The following is a 26,663-nucleotide window of genomic DNA, read 5'->3' on the forward strand; positions in this document are numbered from 1 at the left end:
GTCTGGCTGGGCTTTGCTCATCTGAAGCATTTTCTATTCCGCCATCTGCGTTCACATTACTGGGATAATGCTTATTCCACCAGACTGACTTTTCTCCCAAGTAACAGTTATCAATGAACAAGAAATCTCTGTAATTCATGCCCCAGTCACTTCTGTTTCTTTGGTTGTGTATGTGTATGTGCGTGTATATGACTATTATATTAATTTTTATTTTAGGGGAAAGATATAAATCATTCATTATGGTTTTTGATTCAATTTGATTGGTCTGAGAGAAAGTCCTTGCTTTTCTCACATATATTTAGCTCTTGTCAATATTTTGAAGCTTCTGTGAAGGTTTTCAGTTTTTTCCCTTTCACAATCATTTTACAATTGTTTATATGAAAATTGAAAACATATCTCAAAGGCATTCGGTATCCCCATCATCTTTGAAAGTTTACTATCCACCATAAAAGAAGCTAAAGTCCATGAACGTCATGAAGAAGGTCTCTGATGCCTTACTTTCTTTTCCAGGCTCAAACAAAACACCTTTTGGAAGCCTGCTCTAAGTTCTTTAGTCCTAAGTGCATACACCATAGGGTTGAGGGAAGGGGGGATAATGTTATGCAGCACATTGAGTAGGACTGGAATCAAAGTAGCTTTAGTCTCTGCCAGGTGAGTTACTGAAATCACTACAACAACTGTGTAGAAGAAGAGGATAAGGATGAGATGGGAGGTACAGGTGCTCAGAGCCTTGGACACAGCTTCAGCTGAGTTCAGTCTAAGTACAGAGCGCAGAATCAAAGTGTATGACAATATTATAAGACTTAGATCACTCCCCATTCCAAGCCATGCCAGAACCAACTGGCAAATGCTGTTTGGTCTCCTGTCATCACAAGCCAGTCTAGTGACCCCAAGGTTAGAACACAGACAATGCTCAATCTCATTCCTGAAGCAATAATTACGCTGGGCTGCAAGCACAGGCACTGGAATGACGACCAAGCCATTCCGAAACACCATGAATAAGGTAGCTTTTAAGATTAAGGCATTGGTGACAATTGATGGGTAGCGAAGAGGGTGGCAAATAGCTACATATCTATCAAAAGCCATGCAGAGGAAGATGCCTGACTCCATGCCAACAAAGCAGTGGATGGCATAAATCTGAGCAAAACACTCAGGGAGGCTAATGACCTTGGCATCAAACCAGAAGATGGCCCGGATCTTGGGCATGATGGTGGTGGCCAACCCCATGTCCACCACAGAGAGGATGCCTAAGAAATGATACATGGGCTGCTGAAGAGCAGAGTCCTGGCAGATGGTGATGAGGATGAGGGAGTTGGCACCGATTGCTGAGAGGTAGAGTAATGCCAGCGGTAAAGAAAGCCAGTGTTGCCAGCTGTGAATGCCTGGGAATCCCATCAAGATGAACTCAGAGACCTGGAATTTCGAGCTATTGGAGACTTGCAGAGACATAGACATATTCTCCTAAGAGATAAAAAAACAAAACATGTTTTTCAGAGTTGCTGTCTCTGCGCATAATTGTATTAAACATTTTTTTAAAATTGTCTCTACATAATGTTGTTTGGTGCTATTAACCAAATAAATTCTGTAGTCCATCTCGTAATAATATAAGATAAATTACAATGAAGTTCTACGGCTTTAGAAGTAGAGCGTAAACATAATAGTAACAGTTATCAATGTTGATTATTCAGGGAAAATCCTACGTGAATCTCAAATCTCTATTTGTCTTGTGCTCAGTTACTGCAGGTTAGGACCAAAACATAAATATGATTCTCAACTTTTGTTTGTTCATTTGTTTTTTAAACCTCTAATTTTCTCTTTCTCTTTAGTAACTTTGTGGAATCGAGTGAATAAGTTTGTTCTCTTCATTTTTTTCTCAATCTTCTCTGAGTCAGACTTTTATTAACAATAAGTAGATTTTTTTAAGTGCAGAATTATGGCAGATTAAATTTTATAGCTACATCACTCCAGCTTGTAATCATTGTCCATAAATATTTTGTATAGCCTTCCAATAATTTGGTATTATAGACTTTTAAGGGTTTGCAGCCATAAGGCATGCTGCAGATTGGAAGAAGAATAGCTTTCTTTGATATTCTACTTTGTATGGCCTTCTGAGGAGGTCACAGAAGAATAGCTTAAAAGGGAATTAACAAACCTGACTTCCTTTTCCATAAACAATTGCTTCCTTACCATGTTGTCTTCTCTCCTTTACTTCCTCTTTGCACCCCTTCTCTTCAGCACTGCTTCTGTAATCTCACCTGGTCACACTTGTCTCTGCCCAAGCTTCTCTCTTTTTGTCAGCAATCTGACCTTTCTAAGATTGATATTCCCTTGCTTAAAATAACTTATATCTTCACACCTCCCTTCACATACAATTCAAATTCCTTTATGGTGCACAAAGCACCTTCTGACATGAACAAATTTACTGAGTATCATCTTTGGTTTTACCTCCTTGTATCTTATATACTTCAGATACACAAAATATTTGCTCTTGACTAAAATTGTTGACTTTGCAAAGCATTTAATTATTAATATGTTCACCTTGGTGGAAGCTATTGTAGGTTTACGAGCAAGAAAACAAAAGAGACTAGAAAATTGTGCTTTAAAACATAAAACACGAAAGTTTTTAAATGAAATGTTTAGATTATTAACCATTTAATTATATTGGTTATAGGTTTATTCTTGATAAAATTACTTTTAAACACAAAAAAATTCTAAAAGAAATTAAAATTCTTCTGCAGCATCACCAATGAAAAAAGATTGATCTTAACAACTAGATGCCCTTTTATCAGATATTCAGATAAACATATGCTGCCTAGTTATGAATAAACCATCCTTTTTAAATGGTAGGTGTAATTTGATAAACAGTAAAATCATCTAAATGTATTCATGGCAAAGTTTAATGAGTAGCAGACAAACAGGTTTAGAGACGAAGCTAGATTGACTTTGGACTTTTAGATGAAAATTCTGAAGGTTCTGAAGGAATAGCTCCATCATGAGCGTTTGGAAGTGTGTAACTTACTTGACTGCACAAGGTCCGGCATTTTTGTCAAATACTCATTTATTGTTATGCATCCTTGTATAAAAAACACCTTGTATCTTTGATGTTTTTTCCATTTTCTTTAAATGTTTATCCTTGGTTCATGGTCATTTGATACAGCTAAGATAAAGAGCAGATCTGAGATCACAGAAGAAAATAATTACTTTTAATGTTTTTTTCCCCCAGCAATTAGAGGTTAGCAGGACTTGGAATATAATTCTTCCATGTAAAACAGTTAATATATGAATCCTGAAGGTAGGTAATCTGGCATCTGTTTCGTAGAAGAGGTAACTTCTACAGTGCCATACGGATGTTATATTTTTCTAATTCTAGTCACAACCCCCTTGAAAAGTCTCTCCAAGCCTCTGTATCCTGCTAGGGTAGAGGTAAGGGTCAGTCCATTGTGTAGGATGTTACCAAAAGCAGTGTAAGGAGAGGTTAATGATTAGCCTTGAATATTCTGGGATTTAACCAATGTGACTATGACAAGGCTTTAGTACTTACTGTGGTTTTGAGCAGAGACTCACAAGTAAGGTCCTAGCAATGGCAGAGGTTTCCTACCAGGTGGAAATACACCTATTTGAAAAAGGAGATTTCACAAGAGATGAAGAAGGATTCTCAGATGACTCATGGCATAGAGACTATGAGTGTGTTGAATTTATGGGATGTTTACTACTCATAGTTTACTACTCAAGCAGCTCAGTCCTCTAAGGTTAATAGACCTCCTTTGGAGACATGAGGAGAGAATGGCCCATAGAGAAAGCTAAATTCCTAGGATGTTAAATCCCAAAAGGCTAGAAAGGATATCAACTCACAGTTATGTTTCTAGTAATGTAACCTGAGAACTTATATAAACAGAAAAATACCTTCATTTGTGAAACCAAGTTGGCCCCACAAAGAGTGGACAATTTTATTAGAGTATTTGAATTGTTATTGAGTACAAAAATTCAGGTCATTCTAAATTCTCTGGTTAGGAGGTTGCACTTTTTAAAAAAGTACTCTTAAAGGGGAGAGTATTCATTCATCCCAAAATATATGCTGACTTGCTATAGTATTTAGAAGATATGGTAGCCATAAAATGATTATTAAAACTGTCACAGTCCCTGTCCCATGGAAATTGTGATCTAGTTGGGGCAGGAGGGAAAGTACTGAATGAATCATCAAGAAAATACATAATTATGGACTGAATAAATGCTTTGGAGCAAAAGTACCCAGAGATATGAGAGCTTATAATGAAAAAATTAATTTGGTCTTGATGTCAGAGGATTTCCTGAAGAAATGCCAGTTTGTGTTGAGGTCAAGTGTTTGAACGTGAGTTACCTATGGTGTGTTTGGTGGGGTGAAAGGAAGGCAGGTGAAGTATCCAAGGAAGTTTAAGATGCTGAAATGAGAGGGATTGTGGCATATTCTATATAATAAATGTGGCTTCAGCTCTGAGATGTGGTGAAAAATGAGATACTGTGGGAAATAGAGCTGTTGAGGTAACAGAGACCAGAGACTTACAAGCAAGCTTGTGCTAAAATCATAAGAGACCACTGAAGCCAGAGAATTCACACATGGCAGCAATGTGGAGACAAGATTAAATGTAGCAAGAATGAATATAAGTAAGTCAAGTAGGCAACAGTGATCCAAGGGAGAGATGATTATACCTTGAAGTAGGACATGGGAAGCAAAGGTGAAGAAAAGGGCATGGATTTGGAAGATATGTTGGAGGTAAAATTAATAATTTTTATGACTGAAGAACAATTCTAAGTTCCTGATTTATGCAGTGGGATGACATGTGATGCTATTTACATACTTAAGGAAGATTGAAGAAAGACCAAGTTACAGGGCGAGAGAATGAATTCAGATTAATTATGTCAACATGAAGTATCTTAGAGGCAGGCATGTAAAGATTGTTTAGCCAGCACATGGAAGAGTTGTCTCAAAGAGCAAAGAAGCAATTTGAGAGAAAAAATGGAATGACCAGTATATTATTGGACGATCTTTAGAGTATAGAATATATTCATCTTTATTATCCAATTTGTTGGCACATAATTTTTCATAGTAGTTTCTTATGATTCTGTGTATTTTGGTGGTATCAGCTGTAATGTCTCCTCTTTCATTTATGATTTTATTTAATTGAGTCTTCTTTCTTTTTTTAGTCTATCAAAGATTTGTCAATTTGGTATAGCTTTTCAAAAAAACAGGTCTTAGTTTTATTGATCTTTTATACTGTTTTATCTGGTTTCCATTTTATTTCTTCCACTCTGATTTTTGTTATTTTCTTCCTTCTGCTAACTTTGCACTTAGTTGGTTCTTCTTTTTATGATTCCTGGATGTATACAGTTAGGTTGTTTATTCAAGATTTTTTTTTATAACACATGAATTTGTTGCTGTAATCTTTTCTCTAAGAACTGCTTTTGCAGCATCACCTAGTTTTTGGTGTGTTGTGTTTCCATTTTCATTTGTTTCAAGTCTTTTGAATATTGATGTCTTTTATTATTTTATTCTACCTGAAATCTTTTTTATGAAATCTGTGGCAATGCTATGAAACTATGATTATTTATAGTCTTGTTACTGAACCAAAGCTTCAGTCCACTTGCCCTCACACAGTGAAGCCAATCTACACTCCCCGGGTTGTGCTGAAGGAAAGTACAGTATTTACTATAGATGGCATACAAGGACTTCTGGACAGCTAATGCTCAGAAAGTCCAAATTCCCTGATGGGTTTCAAAAAAGCATTTTTGAAGGGAAGGTGAGGGAGGGGAGTCCCAGTGTATGTGATCATCTTGTGCACAATTCTGTGATTGGTTGATGGTGAGATAACAGGACAGTGTTACAGAGGTTAACATTATCAATCCTTAGGCTCCAGTAGGTCTGAGGTCTACATGCTTATGGTCATCTAGTAGTTAATTTCTTCAATTTGATGGGGGTTTTGGCATCTGTAAACAACTCAGGAAATATTTATCAGATACTGTATCTGGGTACTTCAGAGAGGAGCTAAAGCAGAAGCATGGGTGAGGGGGTGTGTTCTGGGAAGGCCCCACTGGGTCCTGCTAGTTACAGTGTCTCACCTTCATGTTAATTTTGAATATTATGCAGAAAATGTTCAAGTAATTTTCTTAGTTTCCCTTTTCAGCTCAAAAGAAGAAAAGTAACCATTGTCCTCCAGACCCTGTACACATAGAAATACATTTATTATAATATTTTATATATTTCATTATTCTACTTCTCCCTCCAAACTTTACACTCTGTGAAAGCTTTATTCGATGAAGAGACAACTCATTATTTGGGGAAGAGGCAAGTATATGAGATTCATCCAAGGAGAGACCTGGTCAGACACCAGGTCACTATGTTTCTCATAAGACGCTAAGAGATTTACACCTCATTATATTATTGACCTCACAGTGTACTTTCTAGTTTTATCTTTAAGACATTGTTGAGACAACAGAAGACTTTGGGGAATGATGAGAACACATAGTGCATTTTTTTCAGGTTAAATCACAGTTATTAAATAGGAAATTCAATTCACAATTAAAAAATAGCAGTTTTGGTCATCTGGTCCCAGATCATTGGTCTCACGAGAGTCAGCTTTTTAGATAACTGCTCCAGCTTTACATTAGTATTTTTCTCTATTGGAATTCGATATTATTGAAACTTGAGCTATACAGAGAACCTGGAGGTGAAAAACATAAGTGGAGGCTTGAAAAAATTTGGTATTCTATAAAAAAATTAACGGGGATGGATTAATCATCACATTAACTTGGCAAGATCAGATACCTATTCTTGGAAAGTCTCTTGACTAAACAAACAGAAACATTCTTTCCTTTTCCCTCCCCTCTTCCCAGGCAAATGTCCTTCTCACATACTGTGGGATTTGATATACTTAGAACTTGAAAGAATCCTTACAATACAGTCTCTTATGTGCTTAGTTTTCACCCCATAGTCAACAGGATTCATAGTGGGAGGTAGGAGCAGATAAGTATTGGCCACAATGATGTGGCAAGATGGAGGAATTGTGTGGCCTCCAAAACAATGGGAAAAGAAGGAGAAGAAAGCTGGACTGTAGGAAAAAAGACAATGGAAGAGATGTGAGCAGTGCAGGTGCCAAAGGCCTTCTGCTGAGCATCTGCTGAGGAGAGGCTGACCACTGCCCAAAGGATCATGGTGTAAGAGAGTGTGATGCACTGGATGTCAAAGCCCCCAGTCAGAAGGGCAACCATCAGACCATAGATAACATTGAGCTTGATATTTCCACAGGACAACTTGTCTACAGACATGTGGTCACAGTAGGTGTGGGGAATGAATTTGCCTCTGCAGTCAGGCAGGCGCTTAATGAGGAAAGTGAAGGGAGTGATGAGCAGCACCCCTTTGAGAAAACTGGAGAGCCCAGCCTTTGCAATGACAGGATTGGTGAGGATAGTTGAGTAGCGCAGAGGGTAGCAGATGGCCACATAGCAGTCCAGGGCCATCAGCATGAGCACCCCAGACTCCATCCCTGTGAAGGTGTGAATGAAGAACATCTGAACCAGGCATTCATTAAAGCCAATTTCCTTGAGATGAAACCAGAAGATGCAGAGAGCTTTAGGGATTGTACTAGAGCACATGACAAGGTCAATGAGACAAAGCATGGCCAAGAAGTAGTACATGGGCTTGTGCAGGGCGTCCTTATAGTGTATGAGGTAGAGGAGTCCACAGGTCCCTACCACAGCCGTAGCATACATGGAGCAGAATGGGAGGGAAATCCACATGTGCATGTCCTCCAGCCCTGCGATCCCATTAAGTATGAAGGAGGCTGGATTCATGTCTGTTTGGTTCAGCACTAGCATAATCAAGCTAATGTGATCATTAATCAGCTACAGCACTTGTGGATCCTCCTAGAAAAAGATAAGAGGAAGAACCATCTTGGTTATCATCACTGCCTTCATTTCTTTTGCCTTTTTTCTCCAAGATACATTTCAGTGGGCAAAAAGCCAATTTTTGACTTCCAGGGAATATGAGCATAAACACTTTTTTAATCAAATGGATTCTTGTATGTGCATATTTTTTTTTCACTCATTCATTTATATATGTAGTCCACAAATACTTTTTAGTGTCTAACTTGCCTAATTCTATAATAGGCAAGTAGTATTCATTTATAAAATAAGAACTTTTTGTTATTATTTTTGAAGCTATTTTTGTTGACATATTATTTAAATATTAGTAACTATAATCCAGGCACCAAAATCATGAAACTTTAAGTATATCATATTTTGAGAAAAAATAGTGGTTTCTCTTGTACATGGGTACTAGGAGGCTGGAGCTGGGGCAAGATATTGGGCCAAGGCCGGATGATGACATACAGTCTGTCAATTTCTGAATAGCAAGATTCTCCTAAGGAAATGGTCAGCCTGAAGGCCATATTTTAGCTACCTGTTTCTCAGATATTATATTGAAAAGTGCAGGACTCAGAATGCCTTAAGAATTACTGAAATGAAGGTTAATGGCTAAAATTTGGAAAACACAAAAGTAGCCTGGAAGAATAAAACCATAACATAAATGCATAAATTACTGTAAAAAGATAAACTAAGTGCAACTTTATATACCATCATCAATCTTCATTTCCAGAATTTACAGGCAGTGATTCCCCCATCCCCACACCAGACCATTCCCAATTCTTATGACATGAAAATAGGTTCTTCCTATAGATATAATGCAAAATACATATTGGCTTAAAATATATTTTGGCTTCAGTGAGAATTTACAGATAGATCTTAATTCAAGTGAAATCAGACACTCATAAGAGAAAGAGGTAGGCAAGTAGGCAGCAGGAGAAATTTGAACATAATTCTTATGACCTAGAATTGTTCTCTGTATATTTCCCATTATTCTCTGACATGGCAGTGGTCCATTCCTGACTTCCACACAAAGCAAGCATTCCTACATGGTTGAAGGGTTGTTTATGTAGATGCATATGTATTATAATCACTTAAATAGATTCTTAAGGCCAAAGGCAAGAAATAAATATTTCTACCAGTCCTTGCACCATCACCATGCATCTCTTTCTGACTTGAACTTAGATCAATGAAATAAAACATTTATATCTATGGGGAAAAAAAGAAAAGCAATTAGTATCTATCTTAAATCCATTTCTCTCTTTATCCCAATGGCTAAAATAAAAATTCTGCTGTCACTGACCCCTGTATTGTTATATTTAAATACCTTAGGTCTTGGAGGGCAAAGAAAGGAGATGCTGTGTACCTGGTTCAATATTACAGGAACTTGGTTGTGTAAGCATCACAGTCTCTGGGCAAGATTTTAACTCTAGATTTCTTTCCTGTTGATCTAAGCCTCAAGGAAAATGAGTGTTACATATCCCCAAAGTCCCAAGGAATATTTCAAAACATCAAAGGCCATAGGCTAACCTCCTGGGTGCTCAAATGGGGACTGACACCTATCTAAACATGTATATGTATGTATATATTCAGGTATGTATGGATACATGTTTGCATGAATATATTTATTATGTAAATGTGTGCAGGTATATAGCTGGATATAAATCAGAAGTAAGATGTTTTATTAAAAACTAATAATTTCATTACTGTAGGGCTCAGTTCCTTTCCCTGTGAAGTTTTGCAAAGGTCCTGGGGGAGTCAAGTTGAATAAATTTAAATTATGTAAATTATTCACATAATCATTCACTAAATCACTCTTTTAAAATATATTCATTTGTCCCTCCACTAAAGTAACATTTATTAGTGTATTTTTAAAATTTATTAATATGAGCATATACCTAGGTAGATGTTTTAATAGAAATGCGACGATGTATCATTACACATATATCGCTGTGTTTATAATTAAGAGTATACAATTAGCACATTAAATGTTCTTCCAAAAGACGATTTTTAAGTCTGCATAAATGTTTATTAAATAGATAGAGTATTTTAAAATATTTTTCTATCTTTTCATGTCCAGTGGGTTTTTTAAAATTATTAAATAAAAATGCTACAGCAAATATATTCACGAATCATATATGGCACTCTGGTCTTATTATTTACTTAAAACAAATTCCTAGTAGTGTATAAAAGTCTCCATTCTATTATGCCAAGGACAATTTTATCTTCAGAAAGTCTATACCAGTTTTATTGGAGAAAGTGATATATCAGTGATGCTTATATTTAGAGTAGCTTGATAACTAAAGATATCGTTTAAAAAATTAACAAACAGAAACCTTAATTAAATAAAGTTGAGAGACCAGAAGGAGAAGCTCTCACACCCTAAGATGATTAACAGAGCCCAACAAGAAGAAAAACCCCTATTCTATTCTGGCAAGGACTCAGCTAATAAAAAACCATGGAGTCTGTGTTTACTATGGCCCTCCTAACTTCCTTTTCCCCTCTACAGAAGTGTTCTCCTTCCCTTGATATGCAGGGATTTACACCTGGCTCACCATGACTGCAGAGCCCAAACCACAATTCCCTGGTAATCCCAGAGAGACCTATCTTTTTTGGAGAAGTATCTGTCAGTCTATTTGTTTCAGGTCAACAATACCGATTTTTTTTCTAGCCTTATTGTACTCAGTTCTGAAATGCTTTCATTATTTTTCCTATGGACCTGGTTGAGGTTTTCTTTTTGATCTAATATCATTTCCTTGAGAACATGAAGGAACACATTTTAGACAGAGAAGAAAAGCTAGGATTGTGTAGTATCACAGAAGTCACGGTAGGCAGATTGTGGAGAAGTAGAGTGCACAATAATACAACTTGTTGTAACGTAGTCCAATTAGACAAGATTACTGGTGGCTTTGATAACAGACTCTTTACTGGAAACTTCAACTTGTAGTTGAAGCCAGATTATAAAGGTGGGAAGAAATAGAAATTGAGAAAGCAGAAATAATTAGTTTCAAAAATATTTTCCAGAAACTTACATGAAAGAAGAAAAGTCACTAATATTAAAGGAATTTTTGCTATTGGGTAAAAAAGCCATAAGTTAAAACACACTGTAAATATGAGAAATAGAAGAAGTGAATGATGGTCTGAGCTCCCAAGAGCATATTTTGAGAACTTTGGTTGATCAGAAAAAGGAATTAGCAATAAGCAAATACAGTAATAAATGGGAAAATAATGGCTGTACATGTCAAAAAGATTAGAATTTGAGAGGGTTCACTTTCTAATAATTTCATTTTTCTTTATGGGACAGACATTAATGGAATATTGAAAACCATGAGGGGCAGGAGGTGTACAAGAGAACTGAGGATGGCAAAAACATATTATTATAAACCATGTAGTAGGTAAAAACATAGCCATGTAATGAGATCCCAGTTAAAAGCTGAAATTATGAACAAATGTTGCTTGCAATCTGCATATGTGTTTACTTTCTTCAGAAGCGGTCCACAGTCTCAGTATAGCAACATATGACACAGAGCACAGAATTGTTCCAGGGTTGGGGTTGTAAGGCTTTTGCGCTAGTAAGACGATAATTTTGAAGCATAAAATAGAAACTTAGTTGATGAACCATGGTGTTTAGAATTGTATAAAATTCTTTAAAATTTGTGCAGAATATCTCCACTTGAGGATTATAATAAAAAATTAAAACCAGTGCCACTCCATGGACTGACAGTCTTCCTATAGAACCGTGTGATGATTGGAAATGGTCTAGAAGTTACTGTGAAGGACATCATAACTGGTTAACATCTCTTTCCCATCTGAAATACTGAGGACTGCTTAATCTTGAAAAGTTTCATATCATTTGGACTAAGTCCCTTCTATACTCCTGGATCACTCAGATGACTTGACCCCAGTTCCATGCCCCTTTTGAAACACCCTGACAACCCTTTCCCGTATTTCTTTGGTCTTAGCTCCATATACTATAGGGTTAAGAGCAGGTTGGAAGAGCAGATAAACATTGGCCAAAAGAATGTGAATATGGAGTGGAACATGATGACCAAAACGATGGGTAAAAAAGGAGAAGAGGGCTGGTGTATAAGAGATTAGGGTAACACAGACATGGGAACCACAAGTCCCCAGGGCCTTGGACCGAGCTTCGTGGGATGAGAGACGAAGAACAGCTCATGCAATAAGGACATAGGAAAGACCAATGCAGAGCAAGTCAACCCCAATGACCAATAGTGCTGCTGTCAGCCCATACACACGGTTGGGCCTGGTGTCTCCACAGGCTAGCTTCACTACGGCCATGTGCTCACAGTACGTATGTGGGATCACATGGCTTTGGCAGAAGCTCAGACGCCCAATGAGGAAAGGACATGGGAGCATGAGAATGGAGCCCCGCACCATAGCTGCCACTGCAATGCGGACAATGATGGTGTCAGTGAGGATAGTGGCATAGTGGAGTGGGTGGCAAATAGCCACATAACGATCAAAGGCCATGGCCAGCAGCATAGTGGACTCCATCATCATGCAGAAAGCATGAATGAAAAACATCTGTGCCAGGCATGCAGAGGCAGAGATGTGCCCAGCTCCACACCAGAGGATGGCCAGCAGCTTGGGGACTGTAGAGAAAGAGGCAGCCGAGTCAATGGTGGAGAGCATGCACAGGAACAGGTACACAGGCTTGTGCAGGACTGGTTCAGTGGCAACAACAACCAGGATGGTTACGTTGCCCACAATTGTGGCTGTGCACAGGCAGCACACAGGGAGTGAGAGCCGTAAGTGGAACTGCTCCAGACCTGGGATGCCCACCAGGAAGAAAGCAGGAGTCCAGGTAAGTGTAATTAGGAGACTTCATGGTTTGGCCAAGAATTCTGGGCATCTTCTTAGGTCAGAATCCCTCACATAGTATCACATCATCTGAAAAGACAACACACAACAGGATGTGAATGAGCCTAGAGTAACACATCTGTTTCTTACACCCGGTGTGCATGTATCCAAATAGAAGAGAAAGAAACTCTCCTGCTCCTTAATGGATCAGATACTGCATGTGTGTAGTTATTGAAAAAAACAAACATCAGGGAAGAATCTTCCTTTTGGGACTGCACAGAAAATCTTTCCTTACCATGTAGGTGAGTTTAAGAGACAGCCCAATACCAGATAGCCCAAACATGTAGGTAAACAAGATCAGCTATTGCGTTTGTTCTCACAGACACAGGGACTAACAGGAGGAAGGAAGGTTGGTGACAAATGCTAGTCTCATCACAGCTCAAGGCCAGTAAATCACGACCTCCACAGTAGATGGGACAATGTGGCTTCTCCCAGTAGGTGCTTATGTAGAGTCTTGTTGCACACACAGCTCTCTGAACTTATACCTGAGAGGTAAAGATGGCAAATATTTAAGTTGTTGATCAATTTGACTTAGGATCTTATTAAGATAAAAGTTTGGACTCGTCCAAAAATGTAAACATTATGCACGTGCTTTGAGCTCTCTAGAACTCCATCTAATATCCAGGAAAGGGTGTATTCCAGACTCCATGTTTGCCTTCACATATTGTTTGAAGAGGAAAGAATATTTTAAAAGCACAGAATCTTGAAGTTTTTAAAGCTGGAAGTTGTGGTGGTAAAAAAGAGTTTAGGATCCATGAAATTGGGAACAAATCTTTGTTATTTACCTCTTACTGGTTGTGTTGCCTTGGACAAGTCAATTTTCCTCTAAAACAGAACAGTTTTCTGATCTGTAATATTGTAATAATGCTTTGTGAGGTTGTTGAAATTTGAAAAAAAACTACCTAGTACACTTTGTGGCTTATAGAAGGTGCTCAGTAAATAATGACATTTACTATTATCATTGCCTTCATATTAGTAGGGAAGTGATCTCATATCCAATACGGAATCCTCACAGTTACCTCAACCAACTAGAAACTAGTCTTACCTTGAATATTTATATAATGAGTGTTTACACAATGAGAATTATAGGGTAAATCTGCTGATAAAATAAACGTTGGTTATAATTTTTTCTGTCTGACCTCTACAGTTACATGACAATCATTAGAAGACCAGAAAACAGCTTTCCTGTCTGCTCTTAGCCAAACCACTAAGCACTCAGCTCTGGTTTTATGACACGTATTTGCTTGCTGAGCTAATGTGAGCCCCTGTTCAACATGGATAATGGCGCAGGAATCAGATGTAGAAGCAGAAAAGCCCTGCTCACTGCACCGCTCCAACCCCTTAGTTTATGCCAGACCTTCCTACAGTTTTCAGTCTTGTCACAAATTCACTCACTGTCAGCCAGAAGGCTTAACTTGAGGATTGTTCATGGAGTTTTATTTCTGCTTTTTAAGTCCCTGACTTTCTGCCTTGTGACTTTTTCTTGTAGAAGTTGGACTGAGCAAACATTACCACATGTCACTAGAATAGATTGGCTCCTAATTTGATTGATGCAAGTGACCATTACTTGCAGTTCCTGTAGTTTCTTTCTAAGGAATCCCAACCTTTGCAGTTGCCATCACCTTCATAGGGCCATATACTCTTATCATCTCCCTCACTCCCATTATCATCCCTTTCCCACCCAACTCACAGGAATAGTCTGTTGTCTCACACTATCTCTTTCATAAAATATCTTATGATATTGATAAATATTTGTGAACATTCTTTCTCACACCTCAGTTTGAACCTGTCCCTCTGACTAAATTTCCATTCCAATTCTTATTGTGATATTAAAGCCAATGCTCTCAGTAAGATAAAAATTTCTGACATCACAATTTGGAGAAAGATATGATGGAGAAGAATTTTCCATACCTGAAACTGCACCACGAACCGAAGGCTGTCATTCTGTCTGGACAAGAGCACAATTAAACTGAGGCCCCTTCTGCCCGTTTTAAGAAGCTTGGACCATGGGAAAGCTCAGTGGAATCATTAAGGTTCTACAAATTCCCTCTGCCCAATTTATTGCTTTTTATCTCTGCAGTGTGTCACTAGGCACACAGATTACCTCTCAGGTGCTTAGTGAGCAATTATTTCTTGTTAGTAATTTGAGGACTACCACAGTAACTGTCCTGAATTTTTCTTTGTAGCACCTCCCATTTCCCTGGTTTGACTAACATACCATTTGCTTCTTCCTTTGTTGGAGGCTCCCCACTTGGCTCCCCTTTCCAACCACTGAGCCTAAGTCAAAGTAAAACTCTCCGTTTAGGAAGTCTGCTAAATAAAGCTCCAAACTAGTTTACACAGAGGTGTCATTTAGCAAAGTCCCCTTTCCTGACCTCTAAATCTCGTTCTTCCTGTTTTAAAGTAAATTCCCCACTGCCAGTCGTACAGATGGACTTTTCTTGAGGGCTCTTTTCCAGACATTTTCCCCAGCCCAAACTCACATAACTCCAGGACAGTAGGAAAGAGAAGGCACGGCACTGCAGAAATACCCTTGGAAGATCGAAAGAGCATCGCTAGCCTCCCACCTCGACTATCTGAATACTGGGCCAGGAGGTTGTTTTACCGATGAAACCCACCTCACCATCCCACTGCGGAGTTAGGTGGTTTGCGCTGGGTTTATGGCTAGAGCCATCTAGGTAGTTTCTGTGTTCCCCAGGAAACTGAACATCCAAGTGTTTCTTCTGTAGTTTATCAGATTGGAATATAGAGGTGAAGGCACAGGGTTCTGTTAAAGAGTCAGGGAAGGAGTATTTGTAGTCTACTCCCTTGGAACTCTATTTTTGTTTTGGTTTTAATCTTCCACCTCTCAGCACTGGGGCTGTTTATCTAAGGGCATCTAACAGTTTACAGCCCCTGAGGCCACAGGTGCTACCGCTATCTGCTCTGGAGCCCTCTCCATTTCTAACGCGGCTCCATTTCCCAAGGCCCCCAGGATGGCTATGCTTTCACTCCCAGTTCTTTCTAGATTGTCCAAGGCCTGTTCTGCTATGTTTACTCCTTCCTGGGACTCCACTGTTATAGAGAGTTTACTGCTCATGTCCTCAGACTGGCCACCGTTACATAGCTGCAGAGTGGCTTTGTGAGATGCTTTGTCTTTTTTATTTTATTTTTTTAAGGGTGAGGGTTACAGGATACATGATCAGCTCAAGGACATTCTTCTGATTGGTTGGTATTTAGGAAATCTCAATTACCAATTTTCTGGTTCCAACCAGTTTTGGGTCTACATGCTAGTGGTCAGCATGCAGTTAACTTCCTCCACCTAGTGGGGGCTTTAGCATCTGCAAAACAACTCAAAACTATGGCTCACGGTATTATTTCTAGTCCTTGAGGAGGAACCAAGGGTCCTTGATTTTGTTTTTGCTTTATGGTCCATTATTTTGTCTTGCTTGACTGCTTTTCTTAGTTTCTGCATTTTCTCACTTCTTTGATTAAATTTGCTCTTTAGAACTCAGGGAAGGCCTAGGAGGCTAAAGATTTTCTACAAACAAGAGACAGGAGGACAGAGGGAGTCTGTCTCTGGCAAGGCCCTACAGGGTCCTGCTCAGTTTCAATATATTTTACCCTTCTTTCTTAGCAACAATGAAGGATCAGGCAATTATTTTTCAAGAACTGAAGATCTTTATGTTTATTGTCTCTGTGACAAGTGAGAAAAAATTGTAGGCTGGGAACATGGATAAATTAAATATGTGATGCTAGCTATTGACATTTTGGAAGGTAATGATTTTTGAAATAAATGGTACACATATAATAATTATTGACATTTGAAAGTTCAATTGAGACAACTATACATTGACAGTAGGCTATTAATATAATTGTGTAATATTTTCTGTAGATGTTACAATTATCAGTACTGACTTAGAGGTAAGAGTTGTGGTTGAAGAACAAGAGGTCAGAGGTCTTGACATTGGAGAGAAACAGACAGGTTTAGTTGGTGGAAGAGAAGAATCAGAGGTTAAGAGAGTGTGCAGGTACGAAATGGTCCTTGGAATGGAAAAATTCAACAAACTGTGAAATCAGCTCATCTTCATGAATATTTAATTTACCCAAAAGGGTGACAGGAGTGAGTATAGAGCAGAAAATAATCTATAGTTCTTCTGTATCTTTAATGGTAACTCATTTCTCTATTCATATTTACATTCCCATTCTGCCTTTAGTCTTGTTAGTTCCAGAATAAATAGAGACTGGTTAGTACCCTATTAATTATTTTCTTCTTTATGTACTTATCTTAAATCTAGTCCAGTTTTAAAGATATGGAAGAATCCAACTTAAATTCTATGTAATCTTTTGTAGCAACTTAAGTGAATTGATTTTATGAGTGTCACATTTTAAGTGATTTAAGTATGGCTAAGAGAGTGATCTGTAAGTGATGCTTCTCTCTAAGTTTTAGATCTCAGATTATAAGAATTTTAGTTGTAATAGTCAGTTAGGGTCAGATATGTACGGGAGCAAAATTTGCCACAGTAAAATGTATCTCTTTGGCATGAGGATTAACTTAGGCTGATTATTTTAAAGAAACAGAAGACTCAGAAGTTTTCTTGCTACCTCTCCTTTAACTACCTAAAATAATTTAGATAACAGGTTTATTCCCGAAAGAGAGCTATCACCAGAGATATCTGCAAAGAATATGAGCTCGGTGTGGTGGTGGGGGAACTCAGCAGAGCCTGAAAATCAGAGTCCACTCTGTGTCCTATTGTCTCTGCATGACTGTCTCTGTTTCCTGAACACTTGTTTACCAACCATTTGCTTTTTCATCTCTATGCAGATTTCCTTCCTCCCCTTTGAAGTTCCAAACAGTCATCCCCAATACCGTTTTTTGTCTTTAGCTGAAGATGATATTTAAGGTAAGGATTTTGGCCATTGTGGTGAGTCATTTGGTTTTCTGGGTCTCTCCCATGTATGCATGTTACTAAACTTTTATTTTCTCTTGTTAATCTGTCTCATGTCAGTTTAATTCTTAGACCAGCCAGAATAACTTCGAAAGAGTAGAGGAACATTTCTTCCTCCCCAGCTGATACTATATGAGAAGCAAAACAGATCTTTAACTAAGGGATGTATAAAAACAACAAGATTAACAGCTAATAATCATTCATCTCAAATTTTAGAATAAGAACTGGAATGAGGCATGCATATGTTTTTTTTTTAAAACACAAGGAACGTGCAGAAAATACTTAGACTAAGAACATTTAATATTTATATTCATATACTATGCAGCCGACCCTGAGGACCCTGGTTTGTGGTGCTCAGTTTAAGTGCAGACTTTATTTTAATAGCACTACAGGTGACCTGAAGCAAATATTTCAGGAATCGTTATATTCTAACAGAGTATCATAAACATTTAGGAGTTTTCCTTAAATCATATGATGGAAATAATATTCTGTGATAGTATTAATGAATTTAGTGACACAGTTCTCAGGGTGTTTTCTACAGTGGGTTTCTAATGTAACTAAGAAACTCCTAGCCATATGAGTAAAAAGAAATTCTGTTACCGTCTTAAACTCTTCTCCTTGTTTGTGCAGGATCTACAGATCCTCTTCAGCAAACCCATGTAGGATGCTGCTAGCTTGTATCAGAACTGTCCAGTGTCCTCAGTGTCTGTACAGGCATAAGTGCAAAGTTCCATCTAAGTGCACTCTGTATCATTGTTTCCAAAGGAGAATTGTTCCCTCTAGTATGTAGTACAAAATGCTAGTGACAGTGTTAATTTTATTTATTCAGGTAAATATTCTTCTCTTTTGTGTTGGTTCCCATTGTCCACCCTGCACCCCCATACACATACACACTCTATTATAAAGATTAGCTTCCTTTTAGTAGTCTAAGTTTAATGCAGATTTCTATCATTTTGCAGACATATGTATTTCAACTTCCTATAGGAATTATTAATTATCCCTATGACTACAATAGCTCCGAGGGCTTTCTGAATATCCTTTTACATCATAACATTAATTTCTCTAACATACGGGACCATAAGTAGAGGCTATAGGCATAAATTGAATGTACGTGACTTTTAAAAAGAAACAGATGAAATGGACAACATGTGGTGGAGGGAAGAATAGGTAAAGATTAGTGGGAGGATTTCTTGATTTAACTACTGCTTGGAATGTCTATAGATCTTTGGAAGGAAAGAAATTCTGCTTAATATATGATAGAGATGAAGAACGAATTAGTAACCCAGTGGACTAATTTGAAGTAAATGCTTTGTGACTAAAAGCAATTCCATCTACACACGAGGGCTGGTTGTAATGAAAGATGCACAAATCATGTAAAAACCTCAGAAGACTGTCCATCAAGCACACAAATACCTAACTTGATAGAGAGTGGGAGTCTGTTTTGTGTGTCAGTCTCAACCTCTGGATAACCAATGTTGTGGCTGGACCCACCTTTGTGGTTCCTAGTAGGATTGCAAGATATCCTCAGCAATAACCATCAGGAAACTTTGTGGGGAAAACAGTTGATTACTTACGAGTCCTAGAAGTTACACGGCACACCTGGGGCCTCACAGTGAGGTAGAGAGAGAGGATGTGGGACTCAGGTTCTGCTTTTATGGGGATCAAAGGTGAGGGCTTAGGATTTTGGAGGCTCACTCTTTATTGGTGAATTTAAAACATAGGAGCAGAAATTTAAAGCATGAGAAGAGGAAAAACAAGGGGCCAGGATGCCCATTTATCAAAAACAACCAAGATCTCTAAAACAAAGGAGTCTGGAGTGGGCTGGATGTGGCCTCCCTCTTCATCTAGTCCTCTGGGTGGCAATGTGTTTATTTGAGATAGCAATCTTTGAAGTGGATGTCGAGGCCATCAAAGCTCAGGGCAGACACATGCATTACCAAAAAAGGAGAATAGCCAACTGCCAGAGCTTATCCTACAGAGTGCCCTTATTTGGAAGCTATATCTTTCATATTTTGTCCAAAAAACAGAGGGCTCCAGTGGTGAGAAACAGGATCAAAACCAGAGAGTGGATCTCTGAAAGAGAGAAAAGTGAAGAAACTCAAAGGAGATTCCCACCAGCCCCCTCCTCCCCCATAGCTCAGCACTTCTGCGGTGAGGGGTGTGTAAGCATATTTCCTCTCTCTGTATATAGGAAGCTTCCCAATGAGAAGATTATGGTTCTTCTATCAGGTTCTTCCATCTTTAGTCAAGGATGAAAATATTTTCTCCTATTCTTACTCAGAACTGCAAACAATATTTTTGAAGTATAGAATTGCTGGACTGGGAGGGCTGAAAGTCAAAGTCCACTAGAGATTGTCTTATACAGAAGAGAAGCCTGAGGCTCATAAAGAACTGAATGTGAAAATAATACAGGTGCTTAGAGATAGAACTAAAGCCATACTGAAGATTCCATGATTCCACAGAAGTAGTCTTCCATCTTTTTCTGAGCCCCATCTCAAGTGAGTCAAAAAAAGCAAAACTGGTATTAAAAAACAAAAAACAAAAAACCCACCTGAGTCTCATTGTTAAACTTTCTTGAACAACCACCAACAGTTTCTGCTATGCGAATCTTCAGCCATTCCAGCTTTATGAACTTCACTTGGATGGGCACACCTGGCTTACAGTCATAGCACTTACGGCTGTCTCTTTCTTTCTCCTCCATGTTTTTGGCTATCTTCAATGGCAATGGTGTTATCCTCTTTCTGGTGGCCACAGAGCCCACATTTCACACACCAATGTACCTGCTCCTGGCTCTGCTGATGGTGGCTGGCTGATGTCACATCCACTGACTCTATTGCCTAAGCTCCTCTGCCTCTTCTGGTTCAGTGATCAGGGTATGGCTGCCAATGCCTGCTTCACCCAGATGTTTTTCATCCATGGAGCATCTGTGGTACGATCAGCCCTACTTGTTGCAGTGGGCCTTGACCACTATGTGGCTGTGTATGAGCCATTATGCTACATCACGATTCTAAGCCATTCCTTGTTGGACACGTGGGACTGGTGGCTCTAGCCAAGGGTGTGATTCTTATCCTGCCAATGCCTCTCCTACTTCAAAGGTTGACCTTGTGCCACCTGGTCATTCCTCATACCTACTGTGACCACATGGCTATGGTGAAACTGGCCTATGATGATGCCAGACCTAACCATATCTATGGGCTCTTTGTGATTCTTCTTGTGGTTGGACTGGATTTACTGCTCATTAGCCTGCAAATGATAAATGCTGGTGACAGTGAGAAGAAAAGGGAACCCTTCTACACTGTTGGTGGGAATGTAGTTTGGTGCAACCATTGTGGAAAATAGTATGGAGATTCCTTAGAAAACTGAAAATAGACTTACCCTAAGCTCCATCAATCCCACACCTGGGCATATGTCCAGAGGAAACTCTAATTCAAAATGATGCATGCACCCCAATATTCATAGCAGCACTATTTACAATAACCAAGACATGGAAGCAACCTAAATGTCCATTGGCAGAAGATTGGATAAAGAAGATGTGGCATATGTCTCAAATGGAATATTACTCAGCCATAAAAAGAATAAAACAATGCCATTTGTAGCAACATGAAGGGGTTGGAGATTATCATACCAAATGAAGTAAGCCAGAAAGAGAAAGAAAAATGTCATATAGTATCACTTATATGTGGAATCTAAAAAAGGGACACAAATGAATTTACTTACAAAACAGATCTGGAGGGTAGGACAAGAATGGACACTAGGAAGATCCTGGGCTGGCCTCTTCTGATAGAAAAATTTACAACTACAAATAGACAAACTATCTCTGAGAACCACCTGAAGACCAGCAGAAAGTATTTTCCACAACTAAACATAAAAATAAAAAGCTTCATATGGATGGGCAAGAGGAACAGTAATAGGATCTGAGTGAGACTCACACACAGTAGAGGGGGGATTTTATAGCCTCAGAGGTCCTCCCTAAGGTTTGAGGGCTTTTAACCTCACATTGGGCTCCCCAGCCTGGGGAACCTACACCAGGAAGATGATCCCCCCATAATGTCTGGCTTTGATAACCAGCAAAAGCCATAGGGCTGTGGAAAACTAAGAATCCACTCCTAAAAGGTACACACAAAAATTTACTCACCCTTAATTCCAGCACATAGGCAGCTATTTGAAAGTGCCTGGGTAATATATGATTCATTAACTAATTTTAGGATGTTTCCCAGAAGGGCAGGAATCTATTGGAACTTTCTCTGGGTACAAAGGAGCCAACAGGCACTTTTCTGTTTTTCTTTTCTTTTCTTTTCTTTTCCTTTTTTTTTTTTTTTTTTTTGTATGTAAGGGGGCTTGCTCTCTACCTAACTGGCCTGGCACTGGCAGTGCCATTTCAGACACTCTCCATCTAACTCAATAGTACTTACCCAACTCTGGGTTCACCAGTGGACCTGACACAGCTGGCAATCCTCCAAAGTGGCCTCCACCCTACCTGACCTCGTAGCTGCCCTTGGCCAGCACCAGAGCCTCTTCAAGGTGGCCACCTACCCCAAAAGACTTAGCAGGTGCCCTCAGCTGGCACTGGAGCCCCTCTAAACTGTCCCCTTACTCTGCCAGTCCCAGTAGGCACCATTGGCCAGTACTAGCATCCCCAAAGTGGCTTCTGCCCTGGGGGCTGTCCCCACACACCAGAGTGCCCACAACACTTTCAGCCAGGGCTTACAGCCAACCACACCAGGGACCAGCCCTGCCCACTAGCATGCCCACAGCAATCATGGCCCAGCCACAGCAGGAGGACACATACAGCCCACAACAGGGACATTCCTTGAGCACCTGGCTGTAGTATCCAGGGGAAATCATGTTATTGGACTCCACAAGACACCAAAGCTACTCTTTCAAGACTGAGAGATGTAGCTGATCTACCTAATACAGAGAACCAAACACAGAGAGTTAGAGAAAATAAGATGACAAAGAGTACCTTCCAAACAAAAGAATAAAATAAAACCTCAAAAAAGAACTAAATAAAATGAAGATAAACAATCTTCCAGATAAAGAGTTAACAGTAATAGTCATTAAGATGCTCACCAAAATCAGGAGAATAAAGGAACACAGTGAGAAGAACTTTAACAAAGAAATAGACAATATTAAAAAAGAAACAATCAGAGCTAAAGAAAACAATAAATTATAAATATACTAGAGGGAATCAACAGCAGATAAAATGATGCAGAAGGATGGATCAGCAATCTGTAAGACGGATTAGTGGAAATTACCCAACTGGAATAGCAGAAAGAAAAAAGAAACAAATAAAATAAAGTGGATAACTTAAGGGACTTCTAGGACAACATCAAGCATACTAACATTCACACTATAGGGAGCCCAGAGAAGAAGGAAGAGAGACAGAAAATCTATCTGAAAAAAATAACAGCTAAAACTTCCTTAACCTGATAAAACAAACATATTTAAGTCTAGGAAGTCCCAAACAAGATAAACCCAAACAGACTCACACCAAGACACATTATAATTAAAATGTCAAAAGTTAAAGAGGAAATCTTAAAATTAACAAGGGAAAAACAACTAGTTACATATAGGAGAGCCCATAGAATATCAGCTAACTTTTCAGCAGAAACTTTGCAGGCCAGAAGAGAGTGGCAGAACATATTCAAAGTATTGAAAGAAATAAAAAAAACACCCTTACAATCAAGACTACTCTGTCTAGCAAGTTATCATTCAGAATTGAAGCAGAGATAAACAGTTAACAAGACAGGCAAAAGCTAAAGTTTATTACCAATAAATCAACCTTACAAGAAATGTTAAAGGAACTTCTTTAATGGAAAAAAGATCATAACTAGAAATATAAAAATTACAAAAGAAAAAAAATCTCACCAGTAAAAGCAAATATAGAGCAAAGGCAGTGGCTCAACCCCCTATATAGCTAGTATGAAGGTTAAAAGACAAAAAAAGTAAAATCACATGTATCTATAATAATTAGTTAAGGGATATACAAAATAAAAAATGTAAACTATAATGTCAAAACCATAAAATGTGGGGGGAGGGTAAAAATGTAGCATTTTTAGAATGCACTTCAACTTAAGTGACTATCAGTTTAGACTGTTATATGCATAGATGGTTATATAAAAACCTCATAGTAACTGCAAACCAAAAACTGATAATAGATACATAAAAAATAAAAAGAAAGAAATGCAAACAAAACACTAAAGAAAGTTATCAAATCACAAGGAAAGAGAACAAAAGAAGAAAAAAAAACAGAAAAGAACAAAAATTACCAGAAAGCAATTAACAAAATGACAGTAAGTATATACCTATCAATAGTTACTTTAAATGTAAATGGACTAAATGCTTCAATTAAAAAACACAAGATGCCTTAAATGCACAAAAAAAACAAGACCTATCTATATGCTGCCAACAAGAGACTCATTTCAGATTTAAAGACACAGACTTCATGTGTAACTGAAAAGTTGTGCTCTACACTGGAATTTGACACAGCATTGTAAAGTGACTGTAACTCAATAAAAAAATGTTAAAAAATAAAAGACATAGACTGAGAGTAGGGATGAAAAAAATATTTCATACAAATGGAAACAAAAAGAAAGCTGGGGTAACAATGCTTATATCAGACAAAATAGACTTTAAAACAAAGACTATAACAAGTGACAAAGAAGGGCATTCCATAATGATAAAAGGATCAATCCAAAAAGAGAATATAAAACTTGTAAATATATGTGAATCCAACACAGGAGCAGCTAATACATAAATCAAATATTAACATGCATAAAGGGAGAAATTGATAGTAATACAATAATAGTAGGGGACTTTAATACTCCACTTACATTAATGGACAGATCATCCAGACAGAAAATCAAGAAGGAAACACCAGCCTTCAATGACACATTAGATCAATGAACTTAATAGATATACAAGAACATTCCACACCCAAACAACAGAATACACATTCTTTTCAAGTGCACATGAAACCATTGTCTAGGATAGATCACATATTAGGTCACAAAACAAGCCTCAATACATTTAAGAAAACTGAAATTATATACAGCATCATTTCTGAACATAATGATATGAGACTAGATACCAACTCCAAGAAAAAAACATGGAAAAAGTGCAAACATAATGAAGGGGAAACAACATGCTACTAAACATCTAATGGGTCACTGAATAAATCAAAGAGGAAATAAGAAATACCTTGAGACAAATGAAAATGGAAAAACAATGTTCCAAAGTCTAGAGGATGCAATACAAGCATTTTTAAGAGATCGATACAGGCCTACATCAAAAATCTCAAATAAGCCAAACTTATACCTGAAGGAACTAGAAAGAGAAGAGCAAACAAAACTCAAAGTTAATAGAAGGAAGGAAACAATCAGATCAGAGCAAAAATAAATGAAATAGAGACTAAAAATAAGAAAAGAAAAGAAAAGAAAAAAGATCAGTGGTAGGTCAGGCCTCGGCAAGCAGCTTGGCCCCTCAGTCAGCTAGACTCGCTGCAGCACAACGTCTGTGAGCCACCGTCTCCTGGCTGACACGATCCATCCTTTGCACAACACAGGTCTGCTTCTCTACGTGGGTTCAGGAAGCTGCTTCCACACGGTTCCCAAAGGCCTTTTGCCTGAGGGAAATCTCAGAAGAAAGGGCTAAGTAGAATGAACTCTAGCCACTGCCTCTACAGTAGCTCTCAGGGAAGCAGCTAATATTCATCTTTGCCCACCTCCATTCTACATTTAAAATTTCCTCACCATTAGCAATCACCGAAGCAAGTATTGTGGCTTACACAGTTGTGTGACCCAAAAGTTTATTCCTGAAGTGTCTGAACATTTGATAATCATAACCTTCTCATTTCAGGATTACTGCACGTTTGTTTATAATGGGGCAAAAGCGTATCCAAGTAACTCACCTGGTTTCACATGATTTTTTTCTGCTTAGAGTGTGTAAAGCACAAAAGGCAAATAAAATAGATAAGAGAGGGAAATAATATTTTATAGTATGCAGATCTCTGCTTCTGTACCTCAGTCCCATTAAAATCAGATTAAAAAAAAGTCACTCTCAGGTTTCTGCAAAATTAACTTTTGTGACCACAGTTCCTCAGGCTAATAAGTGCTTCAGGCCCTTTCAAAATCTGCTACTTGTTTGTCAATTAAATGATTAATCATAAAGCATTATTCTGAGTAATTTTTGTGTTTTTTAATCTACATGTTTGTAGTGTCAGATAGGAAGTACAATATTCCCTAACTGTTACTACTCCTGCCTGTTCTCCCTAATCCTTCGGACTCCATTTATAGAAGAGGCACTTCCTAGTTAAACTTCCATTTCTTTTTTTCTCCTGAAGGTTGTGGCCATTATTTCAAGCTTTGAAATTTCTCATCTTTCACAGCTCTTGTTAATGAATTATTCAATGTATTAGAAATTATTATTATTATTATTTATTATTATATTATTCTACACTCTGCAAAAGTATCATTTATTTCTCTCTAAGTATTTTGAGTCTCTTTTAAATGGTGGCCATGTGGCTTTAAGGGTAAGTATCTTTTTCACTGTGACAACTCTAGGATTTTCAGCCTTCAGTCTTCATGCATCTTGAAATATTTGCACTATACCCACCATCATTGTCTAGAAGTGATAGAAAAAATATCTTCTGAATTTAATGAATTCCTGTATTTGGGCACCAGATCTGTGCTCCATAAACTGTCCAAGTCCTTGTTCATGACTTCCTCCTATGTTCCCAGAGGAACTGCCTTTCAGAGGTAGGCAGTCAAAGATTTCAATATCAAACTGACTTTTATAGCTAGAATCATTAACAGAGCATTCTCAAAATTTTCTCTCTAAAAGATGATTGTGAGACACTGGAATTAGCTGAGACAAGCAAGGGAGTTGAGTCTAGAAATTTTTTTAAATGTGGAATTAGTTAAAATGCAGATCAAACTTTTAAGCTTAGGAGTTTTCCATTTT

The 26,663-nt window shown here is 38.1% G+C and overlaps 2 protein-coding genes and 2 pseudogenes across 2 annotated transcripts; 1 reads left to right on the forward strand and 3 right to left on the reverse strand.

The window, feature by feature from the left end:
* Window positions 1-471: 471 nt before the first annotated feature.
* Window positions 472-1,455, reverse strand: OR56B1 (olfactory receptor family 56 subfamily B member 1). Its single transcript, XM_010965074.1, has one exon. The coding sequence runs from the start codon at window positions 1,453-1,455 to the stop codon at window positions 472-474; it is 984 nt and encodes a 327-aa protein (XP_010963376.1).
* A 5,425-nt stretch (window positions 1,456-6,880) lies between these two features.
* LOC105076711 (olfactory receptor 52N4-like) lies at window positions 6,881-7,848 on the reverse strand (annotated as a pseudogene).
* Window positions 7,849-11,775: 3,927 nt separating this feature from the next.
* Window positions 11,776-12,745, reverse strand: LOC105076712 (olfactory receptor 52P1-like). Its single transcript, XM_010964975.1, is given in 2 exon segments — window positions 11,776-12,712; window positions 12,714-12,745. Coding segments are annotated over 2 exon segments (966 nt in total). The 5' UTR covers window positions 12,743-12,745.
* Window positions 12,746-20,037: 7,292 nt separating this feature from the next.
* LOC105076844 (olfactory receptor 52P1-like) lies at window positions 20,038-22,283 on the forward strand (annotated as a pseudogene).
* The last annotated feature ends 4,380 nt before the right edge of the window (window positions 22,284-26,663 follow it).

The sequence above is a fragment of the Camelus bactrianus genome, chromosome 10 (genome assembly GCF_048773025.1).
Source record: "Camelus bactrianus isolate YW-2024 breed Bactrian camel chromosome 10, ASM4877302v1, whole genome shotgun sequence".
NCBI classification, from domain to species: Eukaryota; Metazoa; Chordata; class Mammalia; order Artiodactyla; family Camelidae; genus Camelus; species Camelus bactrianus.

Coding starts and splice junctions, on each gene's coding strand:
- OR56B1 (XM_010965074.1), bottom strand. CDS start 1,455: ATGTCTATGTCTCTGCAAGTCTCCAATAGCTCGAAATTCCAGGTCTCT.